General features: G+C 36.9%; 1 protein-coding gene across 1 annotated transcript in view; it reads left to right on the top strand.

Annotated features, from left to right (window-relative positions):
* vps35 (VPS35 retromer complex component) overlaps window positions 1-11326 on the top strand; it is a 61122-nt gene that overhangs the window by 46190 nt on the left and 3606 nt on the right. The window contains exons 12-16 of the mRNA XM_048546450.2: window positions 925-1080; window positions 4436-4558; window positions 8576-8755; window positions 9033-9272; window positions 9967-10110. Coding sequence (XP_048402407.1) covers window positions 925-1080; window positions 4436-4558; window positions 8576-8755; window positions 9033-9272; window positions 9967-10110 — 843 coding nt within the window. The remainder of the gene's footprint in view (window positions 1-924; window positions 1081-4435; window positions 4559-8575; window positions 8756-9032; window positions 9273-9966; window positions 10111-11326) is intronic.

The following is an 11326-nucleotide window of genomic DNA, read 5'->3' on the forward strand; positions in this document are numbered from 1 at the left end:
TTCTCCAAGTCATTTAATATATTGTAAACAGTTGCAATCCCAGCACTGATCCTGATTGAATCCCATTGGTCACAGATTGCCATCCTGGAGAAGAACCCCTTATTCCCCACATGTTTCCTCCCAATTCTCTATTCATGCTGATCTACACCCTGCAATGCTGGGCTGTTAGCTTACGACTTAACCTTTTGAGAGGTACCTTTTGTGAATGGGGTGCCCGTGAAATGGGCTGCTTTCTTTTTGGTGTCAAGCGTCTTATTTTGTTGGAGTTGCAGTCATCCAGGCAAGTGGGAGTATTTCATTGATTTCATTGCACTCCTGACTTGACAATGGACAAGTTTTAGGGAGTCAGGAGGTGTGTTACTACAAGATTTCTAGACTCTACTGTTGTCATGTAAATTCTGTAGCTACTTGTCTAGTTCAGTTTGTAGTCAATAGTAACCCTTGGTATTGATAGATTCAGCAATGATTGAATATCAGGGAGCAATGGGTATACTGTCTCTTGTTGAAGATGGTAGTTGCCTGACACTTGTGTGATATGAATATTACTTGCTATTTTTTCATCTCAAAGCTGGATATTGCCCAGGTCTTGCTGCATTTAGGCATAGACTATTCCTGTATCTGAGGGGTGATGCTACGTTTTTCAGAGAAGGCAAAATGATGATTCTCAGTGATGCATTGGATCATCTAGCCAAGAAAATAATATGGATGCTGGAAATACTCAACAGGTCTCTCAGCATCTATGGATGGAAAGACTGAGCTAATGTTTCAGATTGATCAAGTAATTTTCACTATGCAGATGTTGTTTGATCTGAGTACTTGCAGAATTGAGTGTTTTTGGCCAGTGGTGGTTTTGCATATTAATTGAGACTTTGTGTACCATTGTCGAGTGGTGGTGTTTTCATAGATGCCATTTTCCTTACACAGGTTGATGCAATACTGAACCTGGTGTCAACATTGATTCAGGATCAACCAGATCAGCCAGCAGAAGATCCTGACCCAGAAGATTTTGCTGAAGAGCAAAGTCTTGTTGGTAGATTTATTCATTTATTTCAATCTGAAGATCCTGACCAACAGTATCTGGTATGTTAACTTGATGGCTTTAGGTCTTATTCTTTCCTTTTGTAAGTAAATGAAAAGATTTTGCTTTTGGTTTTGAGACATTTATGGCAAATATTTTACTTCCATTTATCTCTCAAAATAAGTGTCCCTTTTTTGATGTTCTTGCCATGACTTTTTTCTTTGTCAGGAATTCTAAGTTCTGACAAACCAATTTTGATACTAGCATTTGGTTGTTGAGCTATGAGATTCACTGTCCTGGTGTAACTAGGTAGTTTGGAGTTTTTGATCACGATGCTATGGAATTGTCATTAGGACTTGGAAATCCTGAACTGAGTTAATATTCATAAGCATGAAGATAATACCAACGTGCAACTTCTCAGTGGTTTTGTTTAAAAACTTTCCAACAGTCACTCGTTTGTGTAAAATTAGTGCAAGATTTCACCAAGGGACGTTCCAAACGGGATTATGAAAACTTGTGTGCCTAAACTTGACAGTTCACAGAATTGTGAAATATCTAGCATTGGGAACAGAGCAATTAGCCAAATTGCTTCTGCCTGTTGGACTGCCTGAACCAAAGCCTGTCCGTTGCTGAATAATGGAATTTTTTTTTTGGAAGAGCACCCCATGCTGTCTGAAGCCAGCTGATAGTATACAAAAGCATCTTGAGCCATTTCTTCTCAGCTCCCATATTCCTAGGATGCTGATTGTTCAAAACCTAGTCTTGAATGTTTGCACTGCATAAATGTGGTCTTAAAGTGCAAGGCTTACAGAGCTCGCTGGTAAAATGGAAAATACGTACAAAAATGTGGGGGTGAGTATGTTATGTCTGATTATTTTGTCTACTGACAAATCAGTAAGGTAAAATTTTTGTCTTTACTGCCTTGGCGTTGAGTCTTGAGTAGATCCCAAAGGGAAGTGTGGTTGCGTCGGAAAGGGAAATTGCTTATGTTGTCAATGCCTATCCATCCCCATCAGTTTAAAGGATGGAAAATTCGGTGTGTTATTAGATGTTTGTAGTTCTTTCCCTTCCATATTTTCCTCTCTATTGAATCTGAGCCATGTGTAATATCTTTGTTTTGAGAAATATGTTGAGTTTTGACATGAAGTAAAAGTAGTGGACTGACGAGGTTGTGTAATATATAACACAACAGGTGAATTTAAGCTAAAAGTAAATTGCTTTATCTGACCTATTTGATTGTTTTACAGTTTAACCCAATTCGAAGTATGTATTATTCTAAATGTGAAATGTTGAGACATAGTCCATTAATTTTGCCGAACTAATGTTGAGGAATATGTTAGCACTACCAAGATAACAAGTTTGCACTCCATAAAGTTATTCATTGTGATGTTTTTGGATAAATGCTGCAAATAATTGGCCTCCAAGTTAATGATTTCTTTTAAAGAAACAACAAAATCCTGCTAAGTTGAATTTTGAACCTGGTCATTTATTGCTTTCGATAGTGACTCATTGTCACCCATTTGCTTATTTCAGTCAGTCCACAGTATCAAAGTTCATACTGCTTAAGTAACAGAAGTACACAGTTTCTTCTTGATCATAACAGGTCACTCAACAAATAAAATTTCAGTGCAAGGCTAAAATCCATGCAGCTGATGCTGTAACTTTTTTACTTGTTGAAAGCTGAGAGAATTTACATTTTGAAATTAAGATAGTACATCTGAAGACATCCTTAAAGCACAGCATTCCCTTTGGCTTTCTTGAGGGTATCTTCTTTACAACGCTGAAGACTGTCTGTCTACATTTGTAGTGTGAAAAGTAACTTGACTAATGCTGTTACAGTGAGATCTATTTAAAGCTGTTTAAGATTCAATTTGGTCGATGCTGAGTAAAAGCCAATATTAATACTAATGAATGCTGTCAGTGAAGCAGTTTGATTTCTGTTTCATTGGTGCAAATGTGTGCCTTAATTTGTTAGTGAAGTTGATTAGAATGTGACACAATCTTCAAGAGCAGAGAAGGCAGTAATCAAAATGATCAGTATCTGCTGCAGCATGGAAAATTTTAAAATGTTTAAAGGTTGACTAGATGGGGAGAAAAGACTGCAAACTCACAGTAGAAGGAGCTGACCTGTCGAGAGGATTATTTTCAAGTAAATCTAGTTAGTTTATTAGTTGGAACAGTGACTGTTACCTTCATGTTGAGTTTCTACAAAGAAACCAGTGTCTTTTAGTCCTCAGTGTACAAAAAAAATGCTAAAAATACTGATCAAACCAGGTAATACTTGTGAAGAGACATATTCCAGACCTTTCATCCAAGCTGGAGCTCTGGTCATCTACTTGAATGTTAATTCTGTTCTTCCCCACAGATGCTGCCTGACTGATTTTTATGGTACAGCATTTCTGTTCACTGCAGTTGCTGGTAATCAGAAACCAGTGTTTTGTTTCTTAACATGAGTTGACCGGCAGACTCTGTTCTCGATTTACTGCTTGGATTTTAACAAGATGTAAATGTGTACATTGACATGAATAAGTTATATTTGCTTTGCAGACGGTTAATATCTGAAACTGCCAAAAAAAACCCACACATAGTAATTTTCAATGTAAAACCAGCAGATTACACATTCCAGAAATGTGTGTGCCGGTTACCCTAAACTGGATAAAGCAATTTAGGATGGTAACAGTTGCTTCTTAATATAAACAAAGTGACTGTAGTTGCAACAAGCCATCAGTGCCATTCTGTAATTCTCTCAGTATCTCTGTGGCAATCATGGCCCCATTAATTCAGAGAGCACAATTTTGTTGTAGAATGGAGCTGTGGTAATTAGATCCTTAGATGGTGTGAAAAATGTTTGTGGAGGACTGCAGAAGACCCTGCAAGTTCTGGCATTACGTATGTCGTGGCATGCCATTTGTTGTAATATCCTGGAATGTCTGCACTATAGTGAGGGCATGGATGTGCTAATTATGTTACATGTTTGCAGCAAATTGTCCCAGTGCTCCAATTTCCTGATCAAAGGAAGAATGGAGGCTTGAATATATAATGTTGAACATTGCATGTCTTTTAAAGAAGTGCTTTTTCATAAGGACTGATATGGAAATGGAAGGGACACTACTTGTATGTTAAAACAGATTTATGTTAATAGAAGTACTTGTGTGTTTAAATTTAATTATATCTGATTATTGGATCTCATTTGGCCTAAATTCTAGAGGCTTCTTACTCTATTTGGTCACTACAAAAGCTCTTGCCATCAAAAATTGATGGAAATTTGCTACCATTCCCACAATTGTGTGCAAACTTGATATATGGCTTCAGATTAAATAATCTCTACAAAGGAAGTGTTGTATATTTGTGTTTGAAATGAAAGTGTATTTCTTAGTGATTTTTTGCTTTTGTTTCATGTCATCTTTCTTTAACCAGATCTTAAACACTGCCAGAAAACACTTTGGTGCTGGGGGGAATCAAAGGATTCGTTTCACTTTGCCACCATTGGTTTTTTCTGCCTACCAGCTGGCCTTCTGCTACAAAGAAAATTCAAAAGTGGTAAGCTGGAAGCTTTTAATAAGTGTTTAATTTTTATTATTAATGAGAAGAATGGATCTTTTCTACTGTTGAATTATCAGAACCTGTTGATATTATTCTGTTTGTGACCATCAGGTCCAGATTATAAATGACCTTGATCATTTTGATTTAAAAGTTGAAGGTCTAGGTGTTTATAATATTGCTTGAAATGATTTTTTTCATATCAATCTAGTTGGGGTGGGGAGTCTAATTATTCAATGCATATTTGAGTGCTTAGACTTGGAGTACAATCTCAAAATTTTAAAAATGACCTCAATAGTTTTTAATTTAAAAAAAACCATGCATTTTGTGTAGATTTTCTTGGATAGTGGTAGGAAAAGCAAACCACAGTTAGTGAGAGACTATCTTCACTGGAGTAGATAAGATAAAAGAAGTTTTAATGTTGTAATTATAAAAGGTGTTGTAGATTATCTATCAAAACCTTTCGAGTTGAGAGTTTGTGATGAAAGATCAATATAGAATACCTCGGGGGTGGGGGGGGATGAAAAGAGGTTAATAATTGCAGATGATACTAAATGTGGTTATTTTCTTAAAGGGGAAGTATAGAGAAACATGGGAGACTTTTGTAGTTCTTGTTTACAGGACCCTGATTATTCTTAAAGCAATCCAAAAATAATCTGGCACAGGTGTAATAAGTTGAGCGTTTTCTATGTATCCGCATTGAAGAGTTTGTCACTCAAATTTCTTCGCTGTATAGCATTAGTGTTTCCTACCTTTTCAGTTCACTTGCTGTAATGACCACCTTCACCAATGGCAGCAAAGATGGTTGTGTTAGATGAGGCAAAATAAGTATAAAATTGTTGCACAATTTCCATTGCAAAAATGAGGTTAAAAATTGTGAACTGGATTGATATTTACTGTTGAGTTGCAATTTAAATTTGTTTTATTTAGTGGCCTGCATTTAGCTTTAACTTTTCTGTAAGTGGGCTTTCATTCTGTGTAGTGACTTTGAGTACAAATAGAGAATTTTATTGCAAGAATTGCTTTATCTTTGTGTAATCCATCCACAAGTGGTGTTCAACTAAGGTGAACATCCAATAGAAGTTCTCCCTGATCTGCTGAAAGTTAAGGATCAACTTACCTTAAAAATATCATTTTATTAAAACTTGTGCTGCAAAAATGTTTGTGTTAGTAGCTGAGTTTAAGCTTGTTTATACTTTTATAAAACGTTCATCTTTCAAAATGAGCATTGAAATTGATTTTACTTTTTAATGTTGGTCGTGAGTAATACAAATCATGAAGTCATACAGCATGGCAACAGACCCTCTGGTCTAACTCATCCATGACCAAGTTTCCCAAACTAAACTTGTCCTATTTACTTGTGTTTGGCCCTCTGAACCTTTTCAATTCATGTACTTGTCCAGATGTCTTTTAAATGTTGTAACTGTGCCTGTATCTACCACTTCCTCTGGCAGTTTGTTTAGTTCCCCCACCCTAGGAAAAAGACTTTTTCTGTTCACCTTATCTATGCCCCTTCTGTCCTTTTTATAAACATCTATAATGTCACCCCTCAACCTTCTGTGTTCAGCCTCTCCTAACTCAAACTCTCCATTCCAGCAACATCCTGGTAAGTCTTTTCTGCACCCCCTCCAATTTAAAAATATTTTACCTACAGCAGGGTAACGAGAACGGTACAAAATGTTTGCAAAAGTGGCTGCTTCAATGTCCTGTACAACCTCAACATGACATCCCAATTCCTATACTCAAGTCTGAGCAATGAAGGCACACATGCTAAATGCTTTCTTAACAACCCTCTCTACTTTGTGATATGCATCACAGGTATATACTTGAACACCTGACACACACTGTTCTACAACGCTACCCAGGACCCTACCATAATTGTGTAAATCCTACCCTTTCGTTTTACCAAAAATGCAATACCTTGCTTTTAGCCAAATTAAACTCCATCTGCCACTCCAGACTCCACTGAACTGATTGAAGATTTCTTTTAAATCTTAGATAACCTTTTTTCACTGTTCACTACACCACCAATCTTGATATTATCTGCAAACTTAGTAACCATGTCTCCTAGATTCTCATCCAAATTGTTTATGTAAATGACAGACAAAAGTGGATCCAGCACTGATACCTGTGGAATGCCACTCATGAGACCATAAGACATAGGAGTGGAAGTAAGGTCATTTGAGTCCACTCTGCCATTTAATCATGGCTGATTGGCATTTCCACTCTATCACAGGCCTCCAGTCCAAAAAAACCCTTCACCACCCTCTGTCTTCTACTGTCAAACTAATTTTGTATCCAGTTAGCAAACTCACCCTGAATCCCTTATAATCTAACTTTACTAATTAGTCTACCATGTGGAACCATATCAAAAAAGCTTTACTGTTTCAGAACACAGTAAGGACTGTAGTTGCTGGAAGCCAGAGACAATAAACATGGACAAAAACAAAGTTGCTGGAAAAGCTCAGCAGGTGTGGCAGCATCTGAAGGGAAAAAGTTAACGTTTCTGGTCCAGTGACCCTTTATCACAACTGGGAAAATGTCAGTTTATATGCAGAAAATAGGAGTTGTGTGGGGTAGAGGGTGAACTATAGGATAGAGCCGAGAGAGAGAGAGAGAGAGAGAGAGAGAGGACAGAGACACAGTTGGACAGACAAAGGAGTTGTAAGCTATCAGGCTGGATGGGTGAATAGTTGTTAATGGAGACTGTTAGTGATTCAATAAATATGGAGCTGGGCAAACACAGTAGGTCACACAGCATCCAGACTGCCCTGACAAAGGGTTTTGGCCTGAAACTTTCACTTTCTGCTTCTGTGCTGCCTGACCTGCATTTGTCCAGCTTCCTTTTACTGTTTCATGTGGCACGTGATAAATGAATTTGGGTGGCACTCTAAACATTCATGCCAAAGCATTTTACTTGATTCCATGATCTGAATTCATGTTCATTATAAGTTAATTCAAAATCTGACTTGCATTGGTAAATACGTTGACATTTATAGTTCATACATTGCTTTGCTTTGACACCAGTTATTTTACACAGGTTGATGCAATATGAATACACTGTTGGCTCTTAATTTAACCTGATGCAGTTAAGATGTGTTCAGCCACTGTTTGACGGGTATATCTACATTTATTAGATTTGGTCCCAATTGCATCTTGAGTAAATTTTTCAGTGATTCCCCCCGCCCCCGCTGGTATCTGCCTCCATCTCAACCAGACTGGCATCCATCATATTCTATTCAACTGGGAACTTGGTTTCAGATCACATCTTCTCCATCTGGCTGATAATGTATAAGTTTCTATCCCTTTCACAATTCTTTTGCTCCAGAAATCTCAATAGCTGCACTTTACACTACTGGCTTAATTACTTTATTGTTTTCCTTGCCAGCCTTTAGTCCTTCATACTGTATAAAATCTTGATGTTTAAAATGCTGCATGCGTTCTGGCTTGTCAGCCATGTTGCTCTGCCTTGACATTGAATTGGATCATCATCCCTGAACTATTTAAGTCCTTGTCTTCAGATTCCTCGAAGAACTGGTTCCACCCTCAGCAGGGACTCAACACAACCTACCTGCTGAATCTTTTCCACTATGCACCTGATCCTCCACCCAAAATATTCACTTGTTTTGTTTTTGACTTTTTCTATATGCTCCTGACCACTGTAGTATTGATTTTTCACCTGTGTGTGCGCTATTCTTTGGAATTTCTGAAGCTTCTCTGCCTTCTTTCCTTTCTTCTAAGAAATCATTTTGGTATGAAAATAAAAGCAAATTAAAGATTTGTATCTCTTTGAGGCAATATCAGCTCTTGCTCCAAATTTGGTCAGATTGATACTGAGAATTTGAGTCAACTCATCTGAGTCCATTAAGTAAAATTAGATTGACTAATGCCAGTTTAATTGCAGTTTATGCCAAACATTTTATTAATGTGACCTGTGTTGAGTCAACAAACTGTTTTTTAAAAAACTAGCTGCAAAGTTCCTCTTAATTTGAGCTCTTTATTTATTCTATCTTCTAGGACGAAAAATGGGAAAAGAAATGCCAGAAGATATTTTCTTTTGCCCACCAGACTATCAGTGCCCTAATTAAAGCAGAACTTGCAGAGTTGCCTCTCCGTCTGTTTCTTCAGGGAGCACTTGCAGCTGGGGATATTGGATTTGAGAACCATGAAACTGTGGCTTATGAGTTTATGTCACAGGTAAGAATTAACATTTTTGTGTGGCAGAAATTTTTAAGGTGTTCAAATGGAAGAAATTCTCACCATAAGATCCAAAGTTTTTGGTTACTGTTTTATTATAAAATGAGTCATTAATATTTGACTTTTCCTCCTGCATGTCTCAATTCCCACATTGTTTGGTACAATTGTAACACACCAGCTTTTGCCACAATTGTGTAATTTTATACTGAAGCCTGCTTTCTGAATCTGTCATGCCAAGTCTTGTGATTATGACACTTCACTGAAACAAATTTTCTAGGCATTCTCTCTGTATGAAGATGAAATCAGTGATTCCAAGGCACAGCTAGCAGCCATTACATTGATAATTGGGACATTTGAGCGCATGAAATGCTTCAGTGAAGAGAACCACGAGCCTTTGAGGACACAATGTGCACTAGCTGCTTCAAAGTTGCTTAAGAAGCCAGATCAGTGTCGTGCTGTTAGCATCTGTGCTCATTTATTTTGGTCTGGGCGGAATACTGATAAGAATGGAGAGGAGGTAAGGACTTAAATGTTTAGCCATCAATAAACTCCTTAAATGTAATCAGGCTTTTGTTTGTGTTTATTAACTTGTTGTAAGAGCTTGCTGTAAAATTGTAAATATTGCTAAGACTGACTTCACTTTTCAACATTTTATATTTTTGCATTAAATACTGGATTTATTTTCTACAAAATAAGTAATATCTAAATAGTGAAGGAGTATTCAGTTTGACTGCATATTCAGAAGGCATAAGTTTTGCCCTTGATGTCGCCATACGATGCAACAATTTGAATTTTCAAGTTGCATTGGAATGCTGATAATATTGTTGTTCACCACTTGCATCTTTTCAAGATGCAATTGTAATACTGTGGTGCATAAAACTGGAGCTGCATTTAAGAAATTTGATTTTGTGCCCTACATATCAGTAAATTTGTATTTCACTATGTCCAGAATATGTTGTGTACTTTGCTGATATTGGTGATTAAATTTGTGATATGGGTGTAGGCTGAACGATGTAACTTCCTAAAATCTCTACCTTGGAAATATTAGGAAATTGTTCTTAGAATAAATATTCTAATTATGAAGTGCTCCATGTATATTCCTTTTGGGATAACCTAAGGGCACGGTGATCATATATTGAACTATTTCTTTTGTGTTTTTGGATGCTTAATTGAACACATTGAATTGTTTAATTTCCATTTTCTCCTCAAAGATTCATGACGGCAAGAGAGTGATGGAATGCCTTAAAAAGGCTTTGAAAATAGCCAACCAGTGCATGGATCCGTCACTACAAGTACAGCTCTTCACTGAAATTCTTAATCGATACATATACTTTTATGAAAAAGAAAATGAGGCGGTAAGCTTCAACTCGTGATTATTGCATTATTTACTTTGACAGTTGCCTTTAAGCACACTTTACTACAAATCTGCGTGCATGTGTAGGCTTTTTTCAAAATAGATGACTTCTCCGCTTATAAGTCAAATGAGCTAAGTGAGTATTGTTTTTAAAGGTCTGTGCTCAATTGATAGCATCTATCATAATGAGACAGCTTTGCATATTTTGGACTACGTTTGCTGGAAAGTTCTCACAGGCCCTTCAGCATTGAAAATAGAAATTACACTAATGTTTTAAGTAGAAAACATTAAAATAATTTGACTTCCTTCAGATCCGAATAGTTCTCATGGAGTGAGCAGTAAAGTTTGCTACATAAATATTTATCTAAAAACAGTGTATGGGTTTAATGACCAGGCTTTGCATTTTTTTAAAAAGTGTTGATACAGCGAAGAAAATAGATGGGCAAAGTCATAAGCTGTGAAAATAAAACTGCTTGGTGTAAATCTGCCCAAGATGATATTAGGGAGCAAGAGTATTTTTTTTGTCCAGTCATAGACCTCTTTCGGTTCAAATTTTTTTTACACAGCAACACTTAACTTTCTTTCATGACATGCAGACAAGCCTGTTGCGTGTTCCTTTCTAGTCAGAACAATATGAAGGTGGGGCATACATAGTTAACAATTGGTTTTGGTTACTTCACATTTTTCAGCGGACAATAGTCATGATTCCTGTTCGGGATCCCCATCCAGTAAACTCACCTGAAATCCACAGGATCATGTTAGTTGTGATTACCACCACCACTTTCCCTGTTCGCATCATTTCTGGATAGTCACGTTTTTTGATTCCTATTTGAATGATGGATGCCTGTGTTAGGTGTTTCAAGGCCACTACACATGGGAGACCTAATGTTTTGAGATACTGCTCTTTCCTCCCATCAACCCTTTTCAATGCAATCTTCAGTCACCGTTGTTAATCTTCTATTCCTTTTACTAGTTCCCCCCAATCTCAAAACCCTTTTGAGATTTGACAATGAAACAAGTTGTATACATGTCATTTTTAGCCTTTACAAAATGTACTTGATGAATGTATTGAAAATGAACACCATGAAGATTGCACGAGATGATTAAAGACGAGGATCAGAATGATTTTGAGAAGATATTTTGAATTTCATGTGAACAGTATAGTTTGAACTTGATGCAATAATTTCTGCCCTACCTAAACATTAAAACACCTCAAG

The sequence above is a fragment of the Stegostoma tigrinum genome, chromosome 16, assembly GCF_030684315.1.
Source record: "Stegostoma tigrinum isolate sSteTig4 chromosome 16, sSteTig4.hap1, whole genome shotgun sequence".
In the NCBI taxonomy this organism is placed as follows: domain Eukaryota; kingdom Metazoa; phylum Chordata; class Chondrichthyes; order Orectolobiformes; family Stegostomatidae; genus Stegostoma; species Stegostoma tigrinum.